At 44.2% G+C, this 26017-nt stretch overlaps 1 protein-coding gene across 1 annotated transcript; it reads left to right on the top strand.

Moving 5' to 3' along the window:
* Positions 1 to 10584: 10584 nt before the first annotated feature.
* On the top strand, positions 10585 to 25228 carry PKD2L1 (polycystin 2 like 1, transient receptor potential cation channel). Its single transcript, XM_035544476.1, has 15 exons — positions 10585 to 10879; positions 13102 to 13215; positions 14562 to 14689; positions 15708 to 15964; positions 16922 to 17146; positions 17489 to 17717; positions 18111 to 18281; positions 18951 to 19132; positions 21064 to 21184; positions 21813 to 21911; positions 22726 to 22847; positions 23185 to 23302; positions 23529 to 23665; positions 24464 to 24611; positions 25016 to 25228. Exons 1-15 carry the CDS (start codon positions 10585 to 10587, stop codon positions 25226 to 25228), a joined length of 2559 nt encoding a protein of 852 aa, XP_035400369.1.
* Positions 25229 to 26017: the final 789 nt, after the last annotated feature.

Below are 26017 nucleotides of genomic sequence, written 5' to 3'. Positions count from 1 at the left end.
TTCTAGCTTAAGGGGGAAGAGAGTCAAGTGCCCAAACCTACACTTAGAGGGCAATTTGGTGAGATAGCAGTTCTAGAGTTAAGGGTCTGGGGCAACAGTGAAGCATGTGTTCAAAACCTCATGCAACTGGGAGCAGAGCAAACTGTAGATGTAGAAACAGTGGCATAGGAAAGGCAAATGGAGTAACCATCTGGTTCTGCTTGGCACTGGGAACACCTTAGCTCTGAGGTTTTGCTCTGCTTATCCATTGTGTCATTCTGCTTTTTCTTTTTAGTCTGCTGGCTCTGTACTGTGTCTTGGGAATAACAATTCTGTAAAAGGAATTACATATAAAGATTAACCTTCCTGAACACACACACACAAAACAAACAAACAAGCAAACAAACAAACAAACAACAACAAAAAAAAACACAGAGACAGAACTCAGGCAAACTTACCCTGTCCTGCCCCAGCCAATCTTCATTTGCACATGAGACTTTGACATGAGCAGCTCTGGGAGATGCCTGTCAGGATGGCACCACTCAAACCACTAGCAAGGGACTGCAATGTCCCCCCTAGTGAGGAAGTCCCCATCTGATCACAACTTCTGAAATATTCTGAGACTACTCCAAATGGACCCCGGGACATCAGCTAACAGGTCTGAGTGCTGGGGTAGGATGAGTCTAGAAAGTGCTGGAACACAGATAACAGCTAGTTGGTGTGCCAACATGCAGTGTTGCCAGTGGTAGGACCTGGACTCCTCTTTCACCACCTCTTTCTCAATCGGTCAGGAGCCAGCTCAACCAGGTGACTGGCTTATCCCTGAATATTAAGTACATGTAGCATCTAAGCCTAACAATGACTCCAGCCTCTGGCTTATTTTAAAAGGCACTTGAGCCCTTCTTATTTTTCTACCTATAAAATGGGATATTTATGGATTGTATGGAATTACATGATTGGGAATGAATAAACACAGAGTACTGTGCAACACAGGACTGTGAAGGTCGAGTTTATGTTCTGTGGAAAAATGATCTTACTCTAAAAAATATTTTGGTTAGAGAAATGGGATGGACAGAGGTAGAAAGGTGGTGAATCATTTGCAGCTTTTGAGGAATCCACTCCTCTGCTCTCTCGCCACGACGTGGCCAGCACCATCAGCCTGAGAATCATGGGACTGAGCTCCTCAGGACATGCCGGGATAGAACTAGGGCAGCTCTTTGGTGCCCAGAATCCCTGCCTCTGTTTCCAAAGGTGTCCGGATTCCTCATTCTGTATTTCCATACTGGGGCTTGTTGCTGGATCTCAGGATGTCCCTGTCGCTTAGGTGCAGGGACCCACCTCTTCCCCGGTGCTGCTGGATCTATCATAGCCATTCTTGCACCCTTGGGGACTGTCTGTTACTCCTCTTCAGCATGTGGGTGCTAACATGATTTTCAGCAGCGGGAGGAAAAAGCAGCACCAAAATGTCAGCAGGTGACACCTGGAGGAAGAAGAGAGAGACAATCCTGAAGCAGGTGTCAGAGACGCGTGAGATTTTGCTCTGGAGGTCCCTGATCTCATCGTATCTTATCTCTAAAGCTTGCTCTGGGCATGACAGGAACAGGCAGGGGTGGGTTGCCCTAGCCAGGTGAGAGTTACGTGATAGCTAACCAGTGCTGTGGATGTTAGTTTGAACTCTTAATCCAATTTTTCCCCCCAGTCCCATCCCCTTGTGCTGCAGCATGTGAACGATGTGCAGGGAGCAGTAGCCTGCCAGAGAAAGCTTTCCCAGGTGGAACAAATTGCATTTGCTTCACCCCAAACACCTGCGCTGATCCTCAGAGACTATTGATAGCCAAGTACTGTGCCTGGCTCTTGCATGGGATTTGCTGCCTTTCACATTGTTGGCAGATGTCTTTGTAGCTCTGTCCTGGCAGTGATAGGATGGGTTTTGCTGGCACTGTGTTGACTCTGCCTGTGTTGCCTTTATTAACCAAGGTGATAGAGTGGGTAATAATTGAATGAGTTTGGCAGAGGACAATGCCAAGCTGATTTGGGAAGTGAGTGCTGGTGGGATTGTGATTCCCAGGGCTTGTGGCTGCTGTGAGATGTGGTCCCAGGCAACAGGAGCCAATTGAGAAGAGGGCCATGAAGGCAGGAGCAACCAGCTGCACAAATGGGACAAGTCTGCAAGTGCACAGGCATCTGTTCTGTGCTGCCTGGCCCAGGAGGCCTTGTGGAGCCACAGCTGAGCACAAGTCAGCAGTATACCAGAGGGTTGCTAAATAAGCTCATAAAGCTTGGGCTGTGGCACTAGGACCATCAAAGGTCACCTAATGGAGTCATTCTGCTATTGCGAAGGTACCAGCTGAAGAAATGTGTCAAACAGCGGGCACCATGCCCTCAGAGAGAGAGAGAGAGAGTGAGTTTTGGGGACAATCCAGGAGGGAGGGAGGAAAATAGGAGGGGATGCAAGGTGTGTGGTTAGCCTGAAAGGGTCAGCAGGTGGTGGCCAAGGCAGAAATGAAGGGAGACAAGGACAAGGCAGAAGGAGACGATAATCTGCCCCTTTTCGTCACTGAACAAGAGGGAATGGGGCTATGTTGCAGCAGAACAGAATTAGATCAGGCCTAACTTGGGCTCACAAACCATGCTCATCCTGCTGGGATGGCGGTGCAGCCTGTGCCTCCCTCCTGCTGTCCGCTGGCCTGTCATGGGCCCGTGGCTGGGGAAACCAGGGGAAGAGGTGGTTTGCTGTCACTCAGAAGTGCCACCTCAGCCCCAAACCTGCCTGGGACCAAGGGCACCCCTGAGGACAAGGCAGCAGCCCAAGGGCCACGTTACTGGACGGCCTCTTGGACAGCAGAAGTTTGTCTTAATATGCATTTTGGGCAGCATGGGCTTTGCCACGTGTGCACCACAGCTCCGGGCCATGCCACCTCTTGCAGCAGGTCCACGTGAAGGGCCAGTCACGGTAGGAAAACATCCGCTGGGCCTGCGTGAGGAGCACACTGCGAGGGCTTGGCCCACACCTCACAAGCTGATTGTACGTGCTGGGGCAGTCTCAGGTGTGGGGCAGGCGGCTGGGGGCCCTCAGGAGCGGGGGCCGCGGCAGCCCCGCGGCGGGCGGCGGCGGAAGGACGGAGCGCGGCTGCCCCCCGCTGGCCGAGCCCCGGCGGTGCCGCCGCAGCGGCCGCTCCGCTCCGCCAAGCCCCACCGTTCAGATGTGATGATGCTCACAGAGAACTTTAAACTTTGGGGGGTGGAAGGGAAGAAACTGAGAAGCATATTTAGTCCGTTGGCTTCTGTAGGGTTGCCAAATCCCAACAAAAAAATGGAAGTATAAGACTGCAGCTCTCAGTGTCCCACAGGGATTTCAGTTGCTGAATTGCACCCCGCTCAGGGAGCAAGGGTTTCAGGTAATCTGGACCCAGATTGCTGACGGATTTGAACATCATCCTTGGAGAACACATCCTGAAAGGCAGAAAAGGCCTGATGTTCCCAGTGAGCTTTCTCAAACAGGGCAGTCCTGTGAATGTGTAAGATGGTCTCCTGGCTCAGCACGTGCCAGTTTGTAGGCAAGAGTCGCATGCAGTAAAATTTTTTAGGAGCTGCCCAGCAAAACTAGGTTGTCACACTAGTGAGTATGAGAGCTTTACTAAACTCTCAAACATGTAATCAGTGAGTACAATAAAAACCAATGCAGTGCAAATAATAGCAAATGAAACCACACACTGTTTTAATGTAAGTTTTACTGTAAATAAACTGAAGAGAGTAGAGGCCTTACCTATACCTCAGACTAAATGCTTAAGTGCTGGTGCGTCTGAAGGTAGAAACACCAGCAGAAATGCAAGTGCATAACAACGGGAACAACATCACAACAGATATGTTGTTTTACTAGTTTCTCATTATGTGTGTTACTCCATCAGGCAAATGGATGTAACTGTTTGCCATCATGCTAGCAAAACTGATGGCAAGTTCCAAACCCAGCTCTTCCTACTTCTGCAGATTTAAACTGCTCCTTGTGCTACCTTATTATAGAAGCGTACCATATCCTATTAGATCTTACAGAAAGATGTAAGTCTTCATGTAGGAGTTTGTTGATGTTGCAGTATTACTGCTGGTCAAGTGGCCTTCTTTGTGGAAGCTTCTCTGTGCAATGCACAGAGAGTAAGACAGCAAGTTGATCCAAATGGGTGGGATCTGGTCAGCATGCAGGTAGTTTTTGGGCAGCTTTTTGGTTATCAGAAGCACGGGGGGCAATTTTAGCTTTGCCTGTGTGGTGCAATTTAATTGGTGTAGAAAGCTAATCAGCAATGGGCTTTTGCATGTGTTACTGCTGTACATTTAGAAGTAAGAAAGATGTTTGAGCTAAACCATCAGAAAGGACACAGTCCTCTAAACCGCGAGGTGGGAGGGATGTAAAATCTGCTGCCTCACAGCCTTTGAGTGCTTCTCCTCTCAGCCCCACGGCGCGGCAGATAGTCGAGCCTTCAAGCCCATGCCATGTCCCCAGGCCACCTCTGGCCAAGCAGGCAGCGCCCCTGGGCAGGCCTGACCTCCCCGCGGGGGCTTCATGGGGCTTCCCCATGCGGGCTTCAAAGGGAAACGCTGAGGTACCTCAGAGAGGGGATGGCACTGGGGGGGGCTTCGGCAGGCAACATTGAGGTACCTCCGAGAGGAGGTGGTGCCGAGGGGACTTCAATGGGAAAGGCTGAGAAACCACAGAGCGGGGTCGGTGCCCCAGGGTTGTTCAAAGGTAAACGCTGAGGTGCCTCAGAGAGGGGATAGCGACAGGGTGCTTCAATTGGAAATAAAGAGGTACCTCCGAGAGGGGGGCAGTATCGGGGCGGCATTAGCAGGAAACCCTGAGGTACCTCAGAGACGGGATGCCACTGAAGAGGGGGAGTTCAGAGGGAAATGCATGGGTACCTCAGAGTGGATGGTGGGGCAGAAGCCCTGAAGCACCTCAGATGGATCGACAAATTGTTTTGGATAGAAAATACTATGGGAGTAGAAAATAATATGGGAGAATGGCAAAACTGTAATTAGGCTTCCTAGAATGCACGTAGAGTTGCAGTAACTCTGCTTTGGGACAGAAACTTTGAGCTTGTTAATCATGCACTATATTTTTCTTTTTCTATCTTCTACAGCACCCAGGTGGATGGAGAAGCAAATATAAAAGAAGATCCACAGCACAGATACCACTAAATACTCTCAGCTTCAGAGACCTGAAGAACAGTTCCATTCTTGTCTTTAGAATCTCTTCTTCTAGGCTTCTCCCACGGAGAACAGAATCCCTAATAAAATGCCATATGAAACAGTAGGGTGTACACTCTGCAGCTTCCAAGCCCACCTCTGCATTAACCCACACCTACAATATAGCCCTGCACATGCAATTTTAACTTTGCGGTTTTCGTGGTGGTGTTTGGCGTTGGTGAGGCTAGTGTGTGTTCATCAGCAGTTGCTGTAGGGTGGACTCTTGAGGAGAACATGAAGCTTTTCATGCAGGAGCTGGTAGTGTTGTTGTGGAAGTCCTTATGCAGGTGTTTGTTGATGTTGGAGGAGTACTGCAGGAAGAATGGCTTACTTTGTGAAGGCTTGTCTATGAGATGCAGTAGAGGGCGTAAGAGCGGTCTATTGTGAAGGGATGAAATCTGATGAGTTCCCAGGTAGGTCTTGGACTGTTATTGGTTGGACAGTTGTTGGTGTGTGAGTTAGGTGTAGCACAGAGTGCAAAATTGGCTTTGCTTGTGTGGTGTAATTGTGTAGGTGTGGAATGCTAATCAGAAGTGGGCTTTTGCGAGTGACCCTAAGAGTCATAAATCATCTGGCTGCTTCAGACCTTTTCCCTCACTGTAGCGGGGCTGAGGAATCCCAGGCATGGTTGCAGTGTTACCAGACCCCATTGGAGTACCACACTGCAAACTTGAACATCACAAATTCCAGAGAAAGAATAACAAAGGAGGGTAAACTGGGTTTCAAATGATAACATTCATATATGGATGGTGAATTCTCCTGTGCCCGGGAAGACCAGGGTACACATGCTATTTCACCTATTTCTAAAATTACATTTTTTACTGTATTGCACGTTATCAAAATAAAGCTGCTTTTTTTTCCATGCTTAATTCTTATCACATTTTAGTAATTAGAAATAATAGAGATACTCAAGTTCATCCTAGCTGAACTGGAAGAAAGGTAGCAGGGGTGTGGACTGTTTAGTGAAAACAAAATCAAATGTACCATCTCGTTACCTTTGAGAGTGTTTTACTCTGATTAATTCCTTCTCAATGTGCTGTGTATAATAAGGCATTTAAGTTCAGAATGTCCCTCTCCTCTCTGCCAAATTAAAGAAATCCAATAAGGTTGCTCCTTTTTGTTCCTACATTACATTCTCCTGCTCCCAATTTTAAGGGGCCACCTTTCTCCCAGTGAAAAGGGCACAGAGATTGTTGTGTCCTTTGGTAAGGAGGGGTGTGGAGTTGTCAGAGGGGCTGGACTGCAGACACCAGGCAAGGGGCTTTTGAGGTGCCCCAGAATCGTGGTGTGAGGTAAGTAAAATAGGCCACCACAAGCCAGGAGTGGGGCCAGTTCCTTCCTTTTGAGGTTGGGGGCTGTGGCCATAGTATTTTGAATTGGAGCATGACCTCAAGCAGTGCTGCCATGGGCAAGGTACTGTTTTTATTAACGTCAGCTTTAAAATCAAGAATGGTGAGAACCTGACATCCACTGCTAAAGTGCATGATAATTCAATAACAGAAAACATTCTTTTTACATAAATTTTTTGCTATCTTGGATATCTGCTATGGTGGAGGATTTGTTTTTTAGGGAAGGAGAATACCAGGAAATTAAATAATAATTTAATTGTGGTGTTACATGCATTCACTCCTCTTTTCTCTACTGTATCCTATTTATAGATTTTTTTTTTTTTTAATTTGGATTGTTTGAAAATGAATGCTATTTTAGCTTTTGAATGCTATTTTAGCTCTACATAGGTAACCTGTTATTCCTTTATGAGGTCCTTCTATCTCAGTTCACTATCATGTATCTGTGGCAGGATGTGGTCATCACACTACCAATTGATGGCAAAATTAGCTGTGGCTTATACTTCTCCTATAAAACAGTTTAACAATATATTGATCATGACAGAAAATAACTTCACAGTGGAAAATTTGAAAGAAACTACTGCTGATAAATTTAATTGTTAATTGAATTATTTAGGGGCAATAAAAATCCCTACTCTTTTATTCTTTGCTGTGCAGAAGGTGGTTGGACTTTTGCTTTGCAATGAATGAATGTTATAAAAAAATTTCATCCCCTGTGAAGAAGCAGGGTGGATTTATTCATGCCATATAAACACTTTATATTAGCCATGTAGAGAAACAGCATTTTTTAAAACAAAAACCTTCAAAGGTTCCTGCATACCTCTTCCGTATGTGCTATGATGCCAATCTTCTTGAGAGCCTTTGACAGCTTATTTCCTTTTAGTAAAAACTAAATAATATATTTTTTAAAGAAAACCAAACTGTATTGTGCCAATGAAAGAAAAGTATTTTACTACCCAAATCAGCTTAGTTCACAACTCCATGAAAAGCTAGTGAAAAAGGGGAGGTTTGGATCAGGTTCAGAGATTGTTTACAGGCTCATGGTAATGCACATTTAGCATCCACAAATTTGCATTGCAATTGCTAAGATAGTCCGTGAGCACTGGAACTGTACCTGGCATGTGTGTTCATTTCCCACCATCACAGTCTTTTCTGTTTCCGGGGGTCTTTGCAGACTATTATATAACAATTTCTGAATGGCACAAAACTTCCAGAGTTTCAATGCCTGCCCAGCTGCTGCTAAACTACAACTGAATGTTATAGAATCTGATGGTGTTAGAATAGTAGTGATAGCTGTTGATGATCCAGCTGATGTTGATATAACCAAGACAAGGGATGCAAGGAAAGGCAATAAATTTTATTAAGCCAGAAGACATTATTAGGAAAAACATTTTCAGAATCATAAGCCTTTTTTGTGAGACTTGCAGGAATATGAGAGTTTATGAGGAATAAACTCTATATGCAGGAATATGCAGGCATATGAGGTTTATGCATGCAGAAGCAGGCCAGTTGTTTCCCAAGTCCACCACGTGGCCTATTAAAGGAAAATCCTTCTCCTTGCAGACTTTTTTTTTCTTTTTGTAATAGCAGCATTAATTACTAGAATTACCTTTATTCTGTTTAGTGCTGATCTTCAGTGCTCTCTAACAAGGGCTGGTGGGGATCTTGATAGAAAATAATAGTATGTGCGAGTGTACCCCAAGGTAACTTGATTTTTTTTCTTAACCATTTTGTTTCAATTTATCATTTAAATTAGCAATATAAATAAAGCCAAAGCACTGACATTATCCAAACAATGCACCATGATTTAGAAAATCCAACAACTAACAATATTCTTCTCCCTCTCTCCTCCCATGATTCATCTTTTAATTTGTTTAAATAATAATAATACAAAGGAGGAAGTCATATTTCTTGCCCAGACAAAGTGCGTGCATGTACATGCCTGGCAGCGCATGTCAACAACACCCAGTGTTTTACTTTGGTCTCTTGCCAGCCTCCTTGCTAGCTAGCATTGCTCTGTTATTCATTGAAACAGGTCTGTGGCCACAGGCCGTTGAAGAAGAGAAGCGGTGGCAAGGCCAAGAAAGCACATCCCCAGCCCCACGGGGGAACACAAGCCAGCTGAGGCACTGGCCAGCAGCGTGCTACTGTATCCTGCATGAAGACTCGATGTGCCAGGTAGGAATAGCTCACGGGCTACCCAATGAAGTGGCTGGCCAGCTGACAGAGAGCTCATCTCTGAGCTTCACCTAGCCTGCTCTTAACAAATTATCCAGCAACAGAGAGCTTATCCCCTCCCTAGCTGAACATTTCCGTGGCTTTGTTCCTCTCATCTGCTCAGTGGATTTGTCTGCAGTGAATGAGTGCTCAGTGCAGGAACCGCTCTGACCCACATGGTATTTTAAGGAAAATTCTGGAGCTGTGCTTTTTTGTTCCCCTACCATGCTGAATCCCACTGTGAAGATGGTTTCTAGTTTTAGAAAGAGACTCTGCCTGGGTACCTTTGAAATGTTTCTTCTAGGGCTGCTGAGAAACAGACTTCACCAGAGAAGAGACAAGGAAGGAAGAGAAATCCTGTTTGTTGGCTTTCAACAAGAATGGCGGGTTGGCGAATAAGACCTAAGGTCAGAAAGATACCATCAGACAGGTGTCATTCCAAAGCCAGCAAATACTGTACCAAATTCAGCCCAGGAATCCAGCCCAGACCACTGATGAACTTCCAACCCACCAAATTACCAGTTGCTGCCCTCTCACTGCCCTGTAACGAGTTAGGTCCTGCCTCGTTGCTATTCAAGCATTCTCAATGCCATCATCAAGTAGGTGAGCAAAGGGGACATCCACATCCAGCTGTATGAACACGACAGTCCAGAGAAAATATCCCTGTTTGTACCTTTGAGCCCTGTAGTCCTACAGCTGCAAAAGTCATGTTGCTTCCCTGGGTAATGTCAGGAAAAATTGCTGCCATCAGTACCTGTGGAGAAGCACCTGCTGAGGTTATGTATTCAGTCTTGAGGAGGGGGCAGGCTCAGACTGGATGTTCCTTTACTATCTTACCACAGCACCTATGAGGCCTGGGACTACTTCGCAAGAAGTGGATGAATATTGACACCCATTAGCTGCTATTATTTCCAGTTTTGCCTGATATGAGCCTGGTTTGCCTCAGAGCAAGCAGACCCCGCAGGGCTTATGAAAATCCTGCAGAAGCTGAAGAGCTCAGCCTCTGGTTTCCAGAGCAAGCATTAGGAGTTTACTCCTGCTCACTACTTCTGCCTTTAACAGTAGCGTAGCAAAGAGGAAGCTGGGAAAACTCACCGGGATCACGCTTAAGGCCGAACCCCGGTGTCTAACCGACAGCAGAGGCGATGCCTGGTTTTACAGAGCCGCATTCCCACAAGCTAGGCTCAGCGGCTCCCGGGGCGACCTGCCAGCGCCACCTGGTGACCTGCCCGGCCCGGGTCCTCACCGCCTGCCTTGAAGAGGGAGGATTTCTGCTCTGTGACCCTTCCCTGGCCACTCGAGCTATCCCTCAGCCCCAGAGCAAAGGCTCCGCGCTGAGCCGAGAGGTGTTTGCTCGGGCATCCTGAGACAGCTGGCTGCTGGAGCTGACCCGGGCTGCGGGCAGCCTGAGTGGTCCAAGTAAATCCCAGCCTTCCACCACAGCTCGGGGGCTGTCTCCTGGCAGCCTCCCCTTCCCACAGCTTCAGCAGCGTCTCTTATCTCAGTTTGGAAGCAGAGGCGGTGTCGTGGCCACATCGCTGTTCCTGGGACTGATAGGGCTGGTGGTGGTTTTTACAAGGGGCAGTGCCACCCTCCCATACGTTTCACCAGCTGAGCTGGTATAAAGCAGGGGGAGGATGCGTGCTGTCTGCAGGATGCTGATGGTGCACCCTCCCTCAGGCTGCTGAGGCAGACACGCTGTTTGGCATTGACTGATTCCCTTTCCGCTAGCTTTCAACTCCAGCCCAGGCAGGCTACATCTACAATTCCAGCTAATTAGTACTTCTGCTGCCAGTGAATAGCCATGAGCTCTTCTCACCTAAACAGCAGAGCTGAGAGCCACTTTCAAGCCCCAGAGGAACATGAACTGGAGACTGTGGGGAAGACAGCTTGGGATAATCCTGTTTACAATGGCTCTCCCTCTACCTCCTTGAAGATTCGAGCCATCTACAACCCCAAGTCCATCCTGGAGAATCCCTATGAGAACTTTGAAGAGGTGGGGGATCCACTTCCCTACCGGACAGAGCAGAACAAAGCTGTAGATGGGAAGACAAGTCCTCTCCTCAAGTGCTGCATCTACATCTTCAGAGGCATCCGAGGTAAAGTTCTGATATTTCAGTAGAAAGGATTTACTAGCCATTGGGAAGAGAGCAATACTTGCGGGGGAAGGCGACTGAGGGGTGCAGAAGGTAGAAAGTACATAATATCTGTGTAGTACAGGAAGCTGCACACTACAGACCATCATTACTCTGAACATCATCTTTAGCTGACCTAAAAGGACCATCCTCATTCTGTGTGTCTTTCTGTGCCTCCTGGGTCTGTCCTGTCATCTTTGCTACAAGGCAGGAGGTATAGAGAGAATGGGAGTATCATTCAGTCCAAATGTCATGTTCAAAAGAGATGAATTCCCAGGCTTCCGAGGTTGGAAGGTTCCAAAGGAGACACAGACGGGTACATACTTCACGTATGAGGTGGTATATTTCCATGGCATGTTTCCTAAAGAAACACCTGAAATAAAACCTCAACTGGTATAGTTTCACAATTACAGGATGCAACCTGAATGATGAGGGACAAGACTCGTGGTCCTCCAGGTATAATTTTGGTCCAGTTTCTGAACCAAGTTTTCAAGGATATTTGAGTGTTGCTGCATTTAGGTATTCCTGAGTGCACTTATTTTCCTTTGCCTTTTTTCTCAACATTTGGTACTAGGGGTTCCCTGCCTCATGGGGTGTTTGTTCACAAGGACATAGTTCCGTCCCTTTAAAGTACCTTTTGTTGCCATGGAGTGCACTAACATCTTCTTGTCTCTTGTTGCTTATAACACAAAAAATGAGAATAAGATTCAAATCTTCAGGAGCCCAATGACTACAATGAACTTTGTGCCCTTCTCTGAGTAGCTGGCCTTTACTATACGCTGACTCAGCCTTACTGTTACCACTTGCAGTAATGTCTCTGCTCTGTTGTTACCCACTGATTTTTGTTTGTTTGTTTCTGTTGTGGAGTTTTCACAGACTACATGCTACTCTCCTGCACTAGAGTAAATCCACATCTTCTCTAGTCTCTCATTTCTGTTGCTGGTCTATTGCATGGCCAGATCAGGCTGTTGGTTTGTCTGTCCAGGAGTGAGGGTGGATGCCATCATGAGTGAGGGTGGCAACCATCATGGCAGCTGAATGTGCAAAAAGCTCCGTACTTTGTTGAGATGCCAAAGAGTTATCATCAGGACAGGAGTGAATGTGCGCTATAGCACTTTTGCTTGTTCCAAAGCAAAAAACCTGTCTCCTTCCTCTTCCTGAGGTGACTTGAGATGTGTGGATCTTTGATCCCGATTTGCAGGGGAATGATAGTTGCACACCACTGGGGATAGGTATCAGGGCTGAGCTCTCTAGGAGGTGCAGAAAGCAGGAAGACTGTGGGTATTATTGATGCCAGTTCCATCACTAGGCTTTCAAGTGGAATTTCTTATGCCTTTCAACTTCAGGAGAGATTCTGAAAACGCAACAGAAAGCCATTACAGCAAGAACAAGTAAACAAACTAATGGTGTTAGGCGGTTCATCAAAACCAAAATATTGAGGCTTCTTTTAAAGAAAGTGTTCCTGTCTTTTTGATCAATCCTCATGATGTTTAATGAGTTGCTTTCACTGTGTGAAGAAATCAGAACATTAGCTGGTATAAATCTGCGTTGAAGTCAGCAGAGCTCCATTGCTAGACATCCTGAACACAATTTGGCTCTAAATTGTGTGCTGAAAATATTGAGTTGGGCTATTTGATTGAGTCTTATGACATACAAGAAATCTTCAAGTGTGTGAGTAAGCAAGGGACAAATGTTTGGAGCTTGATAGCTCAGTATACCTAAAAAGAACTAATAGCTGTAAAGCTAAAATCAGATGCAGTTCTGCTATGGAAGTCCTTAACAAAAGGTCAGATGTTGGCACGTGCATGACTGAGATGAAACTATGACATTCCAGGAAAACTTGTGACAAAGACTGAATTTCTGCAAAAAGTAAGCTGAAAAACAGGCAGAAAATGATCAGTCCCTATTGAAGTCTGGCAGAAAAATGAAGAGTGATTTAGCAAAACATAATGGTCAAAAAAATTCAGTTTTGGTCAGCCTCAAATCTTTTGTTCACACTGGAATTGTTCATTTTATAGGTTATTTAACAAGTTTTAGTCAAGTTTTGAGATGAAAAATTTCTGTTTTGGAAAGTGACAAAAATCTAGTAACTCACAAGACAGGAGCATTCTTTGGGAATAGGACTCCTCCCATAGTCTTTGAGAATGGCCATCAAACCTCTCATTTTTTTTCTTTACATCCCTCAGGTCTGTGGGGCACTACGCTCACTGAGAACACAGCTGAAAACAGAGAGCTTTATGTGAAGACCACTCTACGAGAGCTTCTAGTCTATATTGTGTTCTTGGTGGACATTTGTCTATGTAAGTAGATATCCTAACTCATAGCTGTCTTTTCTGTGTGTAGCATGAGGGGAAGAAGGTGAGTTTTTATTATTAGACTTCCTCACCCAGTTGTAGGTGTTAAATTGATTGTATGTATAATCACCGCAGCAAGCAGGTGTGTTGTTGACTCACAGAACAGCTGCTGCACACACAAGTAAAATGGCTGACAATTGCTCTGGACTGAATTGATACCTGCTAGATTTAAGTAGAATTTCCCAAACCACATTATCAGCTCCAGCTGTTGACATCACAGTCCTGGAAGAATCTGCACAGCAAGATTAGTTTCACAGCAAATGTTAAAACCTCAGATTTAGTTTCACAGCAAATGTTCAAACCTCAGACAGCAGCTCTAGAAACTTCTTGGGATCAGAGACACGGGGTTCAGAGAGATTTTTGTCTCTGAGGCTGGTGAGGTGGCTGAGGTGATAATGCAGATGGCAGCTTGTGTTGTTCTTGGGTAGATTTAATGCAGCCCTGTGCTGAATGCTAATGGCCTTTGTGTGGTTAGAACAATGACTGTTTGTTTTTTGGGAAGGTTCATTCATTATCACAGATGAGCACCTGTGGCACAGAACAGTGAAGAGGATTATATTTCATGGGCCCTGTAGCAGGAGAGATAGACAGACAATACCAACCCAAGTTACTATCACACTGACCCAGGGAGACAGTCCTTCCTGAAGAACCAGGGCATGCACACAGACGTACATGCAGTCGCACACTGACTCATCTAGAAGTGTTTGGGAGGTGGATGTTGAATATCTGCTGCTTTATTTTCACAGTATCCTTTCAACGGTAGGACTTGTTCCTAGTGACTACCATGATGGATGCTCTTCTGCAGGGAGGAGCTCTGGGTAGTCGAAACAACATATACTTGTTTGATTTTTTTTGGTACACAAAAACTTGCCTGGAATTTTCCACAACAGGGTAGTGTCTATACCTTCATAGCTTTAGATCAGAACTAAGTGCACACAAAATACAGATCATGAACTTTGTTCTGAGAAAGAAGATTTCTCTCAGAAATTTTGTCTCTCTGAGGGGGAAAAAATGTTACCCAGGATGTTCAGTTGCATCATCCAATGGTCTTCTTTGGCTTTTAAACTCTTAAAATCTGTCAGTCTGGCAGTTTAAATTCTGGAAGATGCAGAAAATAAAGTTGAACTCCTTAAGCAATCAAGAAAGTAATGTGATTATAGCTCTCAAGGTTTCTTCTCTTCTACCTTGCTCAGCTTATTTACGACAGTAGAAGCTATGCAGAAAATGAATGTATATACCAGGCTCCGATATTCAGGTGTAAGGGAGGACCCTCCTCTTGTCTCTTCTCTTAGTGACATATGGAATGACAAGTTCCAATGCCTATTACTACACCAAAGTGATGTCTGAGCTCTTCCTGCAGACCTCTTCAGACAGCCGTGTCTCTTTCCAGTCCATTGGCAGCATGGCTGACTTTTGGGTGGTGAGTACACATCTGGCCTGGCATGGGGAGCCCTGGAAATCTCAGCTAGGGTGGGATATTCAGTTATCTCTGAATGTGCTACCTAGTGCTTTCAGCAAGCCATTCTACTGCTGCTTGCCAGCTACTAGCAGTAGATATGGTATCATTTGCATGCAGGGTACACACTGATTTAAAACATTATAGCACTGTAGCCAGAATACTGACTAGGCTAAGTGTTGTGTGTGTCCAGAAAAATCCATTCCAGGCTTTCTTGTGACAGACATAGCTTTGAATCCTGCAGTCTAATGTCTTCATGCTGGTCTCTTAGTAATAATCTTATCTCCATTTTCATGGGCAATTGTGGGATCAGTGTAGTTAACCTGTAATTTATGCATGGCCTGACCTGACCTGTAGATTCTTTATGGAGAAACTGGATTAAAATTTGCACTGACTTTTACCAAAGAAAAAAAGGGGACAAGATGTTGGGATCTGTCACACTTTTATCAAAGAACTGGAGAATGAATAATATGGTCCACGGTGAATGTCATTGAGATATTGCAACCACCTATCTCTAACGGCCAGCCAGAAGTTCATTGTCAGTTAGCTTTGCCTTTTTCTGATATATTAAAAAAGCACAATGAACTATGGCACTACTGTTTCCCTCACTGGTTACAGGGAACTGGTCCACCTTGTTTTAATAATTCACACCTCATGCCAGGACAGTTCCTCCAGACTTGTGTTCCCTGAAGAGGAAGGGACAAAGAGGTTGTAGGGCCCCTGTCTCTTTGTTAGCATAACAAGGTGCAGCAAGCGCGTTACAGGCCTGAGAGGAGCCACCACACCACCCTGCTGCACAGCATCAATCTCCTACCCTGCAGCTCCACCCAGCTCCATATGGGGGCTCCCCTCCTTAGCAAATATGCAACGCAAGCTCTACCAGTAGAGCAGTGTGGGTCAGGTCTTATCTCAAGCCCAGACTAAGAAAATTCCTCTGATATGTAGGCTATGAACCAGTTGCTTTCTTCTCCCTCTCACGCAGTATGCACAAGGTCCTCTTCTGGATAATCTTTACTGGACAAAGTGGTACAACAATGAGTCCCTAGCAGCACACAATACCCAGTCATACATCTATTATGAGAACCTGCTGCTGGGTGTCCCACGGATGCGACAGCTGAAGGTGAAGAACAATTCCTGTGTGGTCCATGATGACTTCAAGGAGGAAATCTCAGGCTGCTATGATGTATACTCAGAAGACAAGGAGGAAAGATTCTCCTTTGGACTTGTCAATGGAACGGCGTAAGTACATCCTCTGCTGTTTGGGATTAGAATATTTGTGATTTTTACATTTTTTAAATTGCCCCAGATTAGTCTCTTCTGGTTAAAATAAGATATGCTGAGCTGCAGAATGAATGGTAGGGGTGAGTTTCTCACACAAGGCTGGAATTCCCTTTGCAGTTAGAGGCAGCAAGTCCTTTGCATCAAGCCTCTTCGAGGAGAGACAGGATGAATGTTAGAGTGGGACCTGTTGAGAAAGCCATGAGAAATCCAGATGAGAATTAGGTAGACATTGCTGTCTGTTTTTAAGGGAGTGCACCTCTTTCATCTTGAAAACCTATTCCCAGCTTTTTTTTGCCCCCCCCTTTTTTTTTTCAGACAGAGGTGTCTGAACCATTTTCTTAAGACCCAGATTTCTTAACTTCTAATTCTACACTGAGATGGAATATAACATGTGAAATCACCATCACACTTGGTTATTTATTTATTTTTTACTGATGATTCATGTAATTGATGTGGATTTTCCTCTATAATAAAGTGAGGCAGCTGCCATTTAATAACCCCTTGCTTGCTGCTTGAGTCTTGATCTGTGAAAAAGAAGCTATTGTTCATAAGGAAATTTGCGTGCAAGAGTGTTCTAAGCAGAGAACTGTGTGCAACATGGTAGGAAGCAATACAACAGACTCTGTGCATAACCTTAAAAGCAAACAAGGCTATGGCATAGCCAATGAGCCTGCAGAATTTTCCCTCCATGGTATGGCAAGATGTGTTGTATCTCTACTGGGAAGCACTAGATCGGAAATCTATCAACAGTGAAGAACTGGTGTAAGCTCAGATCTGGAATAGGAGTTATGTGCCAACTCTTTGATTAAACTGCTCTGTCCTTTGAAGATGCAGTTTCATTTATCCTGACTGCAAGGTCCTATCCAAGGCTGTGGGTGGTAAGTGATGTCTTTTCTCATGGCTTGTCTGTTGCAGGTGGAGGTACCATTCTGAGGAAGAGCTGGGTGGCTCATCTCACTGGGGAAGACTAACCAGTTATAGTGGGGGAGGATACTACATAGACCTCAAGTTGACCAGAGAAGAGAGTGCTGAAGCCCTGCAAATCTTGAAGGAGAAGTTGTGGCTGGATCGGGGGACACGAGTTGTCTTCATTGATTTCTCTGTGTATAATGCAAATATCAATCTGTTCTGTGTTCTGAGGTAGGCTGAGTCCCACTGGAAATTCTTCTGCCTCTCGCTTGTTTCTTAATGCCACAGATTCTTAAAATGCAAAAATAATCTGGTCCACTATGGGGTGTAGGACTGAACGGCATCAGTAGATATTGTATGGATTAGCAAGAAGAGCTGTTTTTTCTGACACAAGTAGACTCACTTCTTTTGACCTTTCATGCTTTTCTGCCATGAGTAGTGAAGCAGCAGAGAGAAGAATGCATAAACACATGCGCAACTCTTCCAGTCACAGTTTGGTGGATAGTTCATACTCAGGTTTGATGCTTCCATCCCACCATTTGTAATTATCAGTGCTTTCTTGTTCCCTTCAAGGTTAGTGGTTGAGTTTCCAGCCACTGGTGGTGCCATCCCCTCCTGGCAAATCCGGACAGTCAAGCTTATACGATATGTCAGTGCATGGGACTTCTTCATTGTTGCCTGTGAAATTGTCTTCTGTGTCTTCATCTTCTACTATGTGGTGGAGGAGATTTTGGAGCTGCGTATCCACAAGCTTCATTACTTCACCAGCATCTGGAACATCTTGGATGTGGTTGTCATTCTGGTGAGGATGCTTGCACACTTTATTTTATTTTTTTTTAATGAGGGGGGGAAGGGAGAGAAATGGCAGAGGGGTATAAGAAACACAACTAATGAAAGAATGAGAAAACTGGTCTAGATAAGGCAAGAGCTGACACGTTTTTTGCTCCAATAGAAAAATGGACTGGCGGAGTAAATGGACATGTGCTTTTCTATCAGGTATTAGAAGAAAATTCTTTCCTTAATGATCATTGAGAGGGTGTGAAGTCAGGTCATCACTCAGTGCATTAGGACCTTATTTCCATCCCCCACCAGTAGAGTGTAGTTATGAAGTGTGATACCAAGTAATTCTGTGGCACTTTAATATCTGTGGACACTTTTAACTTCTACACTCACTGCAGATCGTTCCTCTTCACAGCTCTCCATCGTTGCTATTGGTTTTCACATCTTTCGCACCATTGAGGTGAACAGACTGTTGGGGGAGTTGTTGAAACACCCGGACACCTATGCAGACTTTGAGTTCTTGGCATTCTGGCAGACTCAGTACAACAACATGAATGCAGTCAACTTATTCTTTGCCTGGATCAAGGTATTGTAGGGGAGCCAGGGGTTGCCTGGGCTCCAGTCTCAGACCTGTTCCACCTGATACCCTGGGGGCTAACTCTTCCATCTCTCTTAGTGAATGAGGGTAACAGCTGTAGAATAGGGAAGGATTTCCTCGAGCGTCATGTGCTCTGTTTTGTAGTAAATCCAGGCAGCTTTTCACCTTGCATTCTGAGGCCAGCTCTGTGGAGAGAGCAGAGAGGGAGTTCAGAAGCTGTGGTGTAAAAGGCTTTTGAAAATGCTGAGTACAATACAATCTTGTCCATTCTATGCTATGTTCATGGTGGCCACCCAGCAATTGGAAATGAAAAATTGGTATGTACCTTGCATTTTGACCAAAGCATCTTGGCATGGTGAAAAGTCATGCTGTATTCAGCTATCCTCACTATCCTCAAGATATTTGTCCTTATAGCACTCCCTCTTCACATTTTCATTTGGCACAGGGAACAGTCATATTTACGACCCAATAGTAAGATGGTGGCACACCCAGGACAAACAATGTGAACTCTAGGCCACTATTGCCCCAGCTTGGCTGTCTCCTCAGTGCTTTGGTGCCATAGATAACCTCTTGTTTTAGTAAGCACGTATGTGTAGGAAAGAGACTGATCTAGCTGATGGTTTGGCCTAATTTTGTCCCTGTTCTTTCTTCTTGCAGATATTCAAGTATATTAGCTTTAACAAAACAATGACACAGCTCTCCTCCACACTGGCACGTTGTGCCAAGGACATCCTGGGCTTTGCCATTATGTTCTTCATTGTCTTCTTTGCCTATGCCCAGCTGGGTTACCTTCTTTTTGGGACACAAGTGGAAAACTTCAGTACCTTTGTTAAATGCATGTAAGTGTATTAGTTGTAAACACATTTTCATCATTACCAGCTGTCATCAAAAGAACTTTAACTGCTTTCCAACCTATCCCCAATTGCAAATATGTATGTCAAGCAGACACCCGTTGTATTTCGTGTAATAAAGTCATGATGGCTAAAAAGTTGCTCACAGTCCCATACCTATAACATCCTCATGGACAAAAGAATGTAGTGAGAAAATTGAAGGTTACAGACAGATTTTTGTTTGTCTGGTGTTTATAAGCAGCCTTTTGGGTCAAAGGAAAGCCCAGCCTTTTCAGGCTGAGAGTTCAGTTCTGTTTTGCTGTAGTCTAGGCAGCTTTCAGCTGATGTGGAGTTGTTAGGCACACCAAGGACGCTTTGCATGCAGAGTAGTTTATAGTCATTCTGCAGAAAAGTATTGTAGCTGAGTTGATAATATAGTTTCTGTTCACCAGGTCATTATGTCATCTTCTCATCTGCTGTGGGTCCATAAAAGTGGTAGAATGGTTCTGATTGCTACTGAGACCTTGGCAATTGTGTTTTTATACACCAGCAGGTGGCTTTTGGTCTACTTAGGTTCAACTTCTCTGTAATTCTGGTAGTAGGAACTAAATAACTCAAAATAAGTGTTTTGAGGTAAGCTCAAAGTGTTTTCTCTTTAATAAGGAAGAGGTCTAGATAGAAGCTCTGGAGCTTTGAAATTCTCTAGCTTCTAGATAAAGCCACTGATCACATCATTTCAGCGTACAACAGCTGCTTGAAAACTTGTCTGTTTTTCCTCAGATAGTGCATTTTAATAAAAACAAAGATTTGATACAAATACTGTTTTTTGCTTCAGGGCTTTCAAAAGAAAGATTGGAAGTAATGCATTTATCAAGATTTTAGCTTTAAATACCAAAATGGAAAAAGTCAGAAACTATTTCTGTTTGTTATTTTTGTTTTATATAAAACATTAAATATAAAAAATAAGGGTGTTGGAATTAATATTAAATATATAAAATTAAATATAATAGTGGTTGATATTTGACAGCTATGCTTATCCAATTAAAATAATTATTTTATATTTGATATATTTTACATTTATATCTGATTTTAATATAACAGTTCTGCCTCAACTTAACAGGTAATTCTGAAAGTTAGTAGTCATATAATATGCCAATTTTAACACAAATTTAACATGATGCTTCCTAAATTAAGCCATATAGTAACTTAAAGAATGTAAGGTAGAAGTTTTCAAAGGAGAAGAAATATAAATAATTTCTTACTAGAAGAAGACATTTCAACATCACAGAATTGGCACAACTTGAACCAAAGAGGAAGCAAAACCATATTCTTCTCTCTTAGACATGAAAAACATTCCCAGCTCTCTCAATAGACCAAAAGTAAGGAATCCAAAATGGAGCTTTGCATTTCCTAGACAGGATTTTCAGACTCCAGGATGTCAAGACCCTTTTCTCTGCATAGAACTTCATGCTCTGTGTGTCCCTTTCTGTCTCTATTTTACTTTTTTTTTTTTTTCTTTTTAATTGCAGAATATTTGTTTGTTGGTTTGTTTGTTTAACAGAGTCATCTCAGTGGCCAATTTCCAGAGAAGCCCCACAAATAATGTTCAGGATACCTTAAATGGGGGCAAGAACAGTGGGTAGATGAGTACCCTAGGAAGGGTGTCAGGGAAGCGAGTTAAGAAGGACAATCCTTCAGTCCATGTGCCCAGTCAGGCAATACGTGATGTCAGGGAGGCATCTGCTATGGCAGTGTTTTTCAGCCTGTGCTCCATAGTCCTCTGGCATCTGGTCCTATGAGAGGTTACCTCTCTCTCTCACAGGCTTCTGCCTGTGACCATGCAGGCTGCAGGTGGGTTCAGGGTTCTCCTCAAGACTATCTTAGGAGGTAGAATAAATGTATGTGCCTTTGTGTGACCTTGTGCTCTACCTCTCCTCCAGCTTCACCCAGTTTCGGATCATTCTTGGTGACTTTGACTACAATTCTATTGACAATGCCAACAGGGTCCTCGGGCCTATTTATTTTGTCACCTACGTGTTCTTTGTCTTCTTTGTGCTCCTGGTAAGTAAGAAAGGCCTCCTTGCCTCTGTTTTGACAGCAGTGTTGGAGAGACCCCTCATAGCAATCCCTCCCCTGTGTTAGGTGCAGTGCAAATGCTTAGAGAGAAAGAAAGTTTCCTTTACAACAGCTTTGCGGTGCAAATAGACCAAAGTAGACACAAAGCACTTCATTGCATTTGGGGATTTGACTGATACTCAGGGATATTAAGGGCCATATTTCCATCATTTATCTTGAAGACTAAAACTGACTGGGAATGCCACTCATGTGGTACCTGAATTCAAGAGGATAAGTTCAGCTGTTTTCCTAGGCAATGGACCCAGAGGGTTGTTCATTATGTTAAATTCTGAGTACCAGGGATACAAAAGTAACTCAAGATCTTGCAGGAGAAGCTAACAGAGAAGGTGTTTGACCTGGGAACAAATGTATCTTAGGCCATTGTTCTAGCTGCAAGGCCCTCCTCTCAGTCCTTTCCTTTGCCCACTTTAATTTGCGCAAGGTATGCCCCATGTGAAAACAGCTTCTTTTTTAACTAAACTCTGCACAGCTATGTCTGTCTCTTGCTGCCTCAGCTGCTGGAGCAGGCAAGGTGACTCAAGCTAATTCATCTATTTTCTTCTCCTTTCTCTAGAACATGTTTTTGGCCATCATCAATGACACCTACTCAGAAGTCAAGGAGGAACTTTCAAGCCAGAAGGATGAGCTGCAGCTCTCAGACATCCTGAAGCAGGTGATGAATAGCAAAAGCTGTTCTACTTTCTAGCCAAATCCTGAAACATTTTCTTGGAGTTCCTGACCTATGTGGAATTTACTAGAGAAAAAAATGGTTGCCAGCTCCAGGTCCACCTTTCTAACATGCACAGTAGCAACAGGAGTCACAGTTCCCTTTGGGATAGATCAAGCTTCCAGATGCTTTGGCAATCGGAAGACGATAAAGCAAAGGTTGGGGGAATCCTGTTGCTTGAGAATGCTGGTAGAGTTTCTCAGTGACTTTCCTTCCCTGGATAGTCTATTGACAAAGCTCCTTCAGTCCTTGATATAGTTAATACTGTGCACTTTGATCAATAACAAATAAAGTGACAGGTTCTGCTTTGATGATCTGAGCATTTTACAGTGATGCAAATCTGGTGGGTTACATCTGGATTTCCCATGGGCAAATTCCAGAAAAGGTCCTGAAAGTTCACAAGTGTCTATGCTTTAGAACCAATATTTTGCAAAGAATGGTATTTGAGACATTATCTTAAGCAGTTGATGAGTGGAAGGTCAGGTAAAAGGCAGATTCGGAAGGAGAAAAGCAGACAACAAATTTTCTCATGGAGACTTTGGGTACCGTGTTGGTGTTGCTTTGAAGAAGTGATGCTAGTTTAGAAATGAGGCATACTTTATCGCGTTATATCTGTACTTCTGGAAAGCTCAAAATCCCCTTGCATTACTCAGCATCTGCTCCACCCATATTGTTTTCACTCATATGTGTTTTCAATTCTTTCTTGTTTTTCACTCTTCTGCCTACATGATTCCATACCCATTTACACCCTTATTAACAGAGTTACAACCGGACACTCATGAGGTTGAAGCTGAAAAAGGAGCGGATTTCTGATGTGCAGAAAGCGCTGCAGAATGGAACTAAAGAACTGGACTTTGAGGACTTCAAGAACAGTTTGAAAGAGTGAGTGAGTCCACCTGAGGGATAACCATTTATCCCTTTCTCTCAGTCACACGTGTAATTTAAATTCTGTGGTATTCAAAACCTAGAGAGCAGTTAGCTCAGACTGGGGCAACGCCAGATGCACACACACACAAAATAGTTCTTATCATTTTTCCTCACATGTTTAATCTCCTGATCTAAGTGGGGTTGTGTTGCTGTCTCCTTCCTATTTGGGATATTTAAGTTTGTCCCTTGCAGGAGGCAGCAATACACTGATTTCAAAACGGGTGTTCCTGCACAGTTAGAGCCTACCTGTGTAATTCAGTGCCTTGAGCTTTCCCTTTCTGTTCTTTTGCAGACTGGGCCATGCAGACCATGAGATCACGGCAGCTTTCTCCAGGTTTGACAAAGACGGCAACCACATCCTTGATGAAGAGGAGCAGCAGCAGATGAAGCATGACCTAGAGGCAAAAAGGGTAAAAGAAGGGCAAGGAAAGAAACTTTCTGTTTGGTAGAGATCATTCCAAAGTGGTCACAGGACTATTGGGGCTTGTGGTGTAAACGAAGCAGGCAACACAGCTCCAGTTTTGTCTGAATAGCAGCTGAGTATGTGACCTGCCTGTGAAGCTATGTGTTATTCAAAGTGAAACTGTCACACAGCTAATATCCAGTTTTGTAGGAGTAACTTTATCTATCTTCCAGGTTGCTCTGAATACAGAGATTGAAAATTTGGGGAAATCCTATGGTGGCAACAACTTAGATGAGAGTCTGACCTATGTGGAAGCAAAGAATAACCATGCCAATAAGGCCAGCTGGGTCTCCAAAGAAGAGTTCCAAGTGTATGTTGGTGCTGGTATTAGTTTAACCCCTCTGCAAATAAGAGTCTGATCCCTGCTGCTTTCTCCCCTGATGTAACTGTTCACACTGGTGCTGAGCAGTTGCAGTAAGATCTTGTCCCTTTTTATCTTGCATACGTGTAACTGATCAGGTCAGGAAATAATCAAGGCATTTCTTGTAATGTGTTTTGCTTGCTCGCATAAAAGATCAGGCTAAGAATTTTTTTTTCTGCCTCTTGAATAAACTCTGCAGCTGTCAGCTGGCCACAAGCAATATGCTGTCATGTTTCAGGTCAGAAGGTAGCCTGGATAACCTGCCCAGGGAAAGTTGATACTTTTACAGAGTCCCTGTGGGAACAAATATCCTTGGTTTATAGCCTAGCTAAATGTCATCCTCCATGCCAGAGAATAACATGTGGCTGCTTGTTCCAAGACAGGAGCATTGGATAAATACAGCACAGAGAATGAGGGTATCCTGATTCTGCTACTGAGAAACACTAAGCAATTCACATAGGGCCACATGAAAAGAGAAGAGGGTAAAACATTAAATAATAATGTGATTATAAGGTGTCTGGACTGTAATCCAAACTGGTTGGGATCCATCCCCTGCAGAATCACTGATTACAGATGAAAATCCAGTGCAGCAGGGAGTTATGTGTTCAGTGAGTATGAATCAGCATCTCTGATGTGGAGCATTCACTCCTGATTGAGATCTGGCCCATTGCCCATGGGATACCTGCTGCAAATCTTAGTGTTCATCGCAAGAAAAAAAGTTGTAAAAGTTCTTCATGTCTTCCCCAGCCTCCTGCAACGTGTGTTGCATCTGGAACAGTCCATAAACAGCATTGGCTCCAAGATTGATGCAGTGGTGAGCAAGCTCGAAGTCCTGGAAAGAAACAAGCTCAAGAGGAAGGACCTGATGGGCAAGCCACTGGATAGTGGTAGGAAGGTTGGTAGCACTCCACCACTCGTTTGAACCAACTTCAGGGTAGGTGACCAGCCCTGCTGTGTGAATGGGCCTGGTATCATCTTTGCTTTTCAAATCCCCATTGATGCAAGACAAAAAGGGTTGGGCAGGGTCAGAATTTTGCATGATCCAGCCTCCTCTGGTCACAAGCAGTGACACAGGATTTCTGTGAACATTATTGTAGAGGACAAAAAGGGTTGTCTCTCTTCTCATCTGTCTAATGCTTGTTTCTATATTCATCAAAGCATTGCAGCAAACGTTATATTGGATCTTTAACAAATGGGTTTTTATTAAGTATCATGTACACCTTGTCTCTCTCCTGGAGTGCTGCTAGACTTCTTGCTATGTTGCTAACAAAGCAGGTCACAATTTCTTCTGGTTAACAGGAGGAAGAACCCAGTCAGGAAGAAGTGCTCCCCAAGAACCTAGACCAGCTGGTGAACAAAGAAGCAGAAGGCTGGGGAGTGGAATGTCTACAGGGAAACAACCCAAGTGGTAGCTCTTCCCAAAATGGGGTCTACCCCATCTTGCCCAGGTCAAGTGTACCAGGGTCTCAGGTGCCCAAGAACATCCAACTGCAATCTGACGTGCACTTCTAGTGAACAGCCCAGTGCTCTCAGTCTGGCTCCCACAGTACTAAGTCACTGTCAGCTCTTTTCCCCGCTGTTAGAATAGTCAGAACAGCTGAACACAGACACCGCTCTTGCCAGGGACTGATGACGGGAAAAATCAGGGATGCTCTTTACCAGTGTAATGAAGTGTGATGTCACAGACCTGAAACTTCCGGCCCCACTGTCTCTGGACTAGGTGGAAATTTGGAACCAGGCATTGTACGAGGTTTCTGTCTCTAAACAGGACAACTTAAAGTACTTTTACCTATACTTTTCCAACATGTAAAGACCTCAGAGCTCTGGAAACACTTCGATCCAAAGTGTGAAATTGCAACTTGTTCTCTACAATGTATGCTTACTCTCAGAACTGTCTGCAGGAAAAGAGGTGGTAAATGTAAACAAGGCAGAATATAATCATTAGTGTGAGATAGAAAGGAGAGAATAGTTATTTGCATCTACCTGGTTACCACCAACTTTGTTCTGTTGTAATTTGTTTCCAGAACACATTGGTAACCCTCTCTGTACCTTAGATTCAGAATTTGAGAAAAGGGGATACAAACATCTAACTCAGGATAATTAAAACGAGATTTGACTCCCAGTGTAACTAGGAGGAGATCTGAAATACAAATGGAGAAACAGCTGTTACTGGTAGAGTCCTGGGTCTGAAAGTTAGGGAACAGACTTCATAGTTTCTAACACAGGTGTTGGCACCAAAAAAAATCTCTATGTTGTCTATTTTGACACTCCTTAAATTGTATTTCAAGATACTGAACAAAA

Source organism: Cygnus atratus, chromosome 7 (genome assembly GCF_013377495.2).
Source record: "Cygnus atratus isolate AKBS03 ecotype Queensland, Australia chromosome 7, CAtr_DNAZoo_HiC_assembly, whole genome shotgun sequence".
Lineage (NCBI taxonomy): Eukaryota > Metazoa > Chordata > Aves > Anseriformes > Anatidae > Cygnus > Cygnus atratus.
Note: the sequence above shows the minus strand (reverse complement) of the source record. Positions and strands in the feature narration are given on the sequence as shown.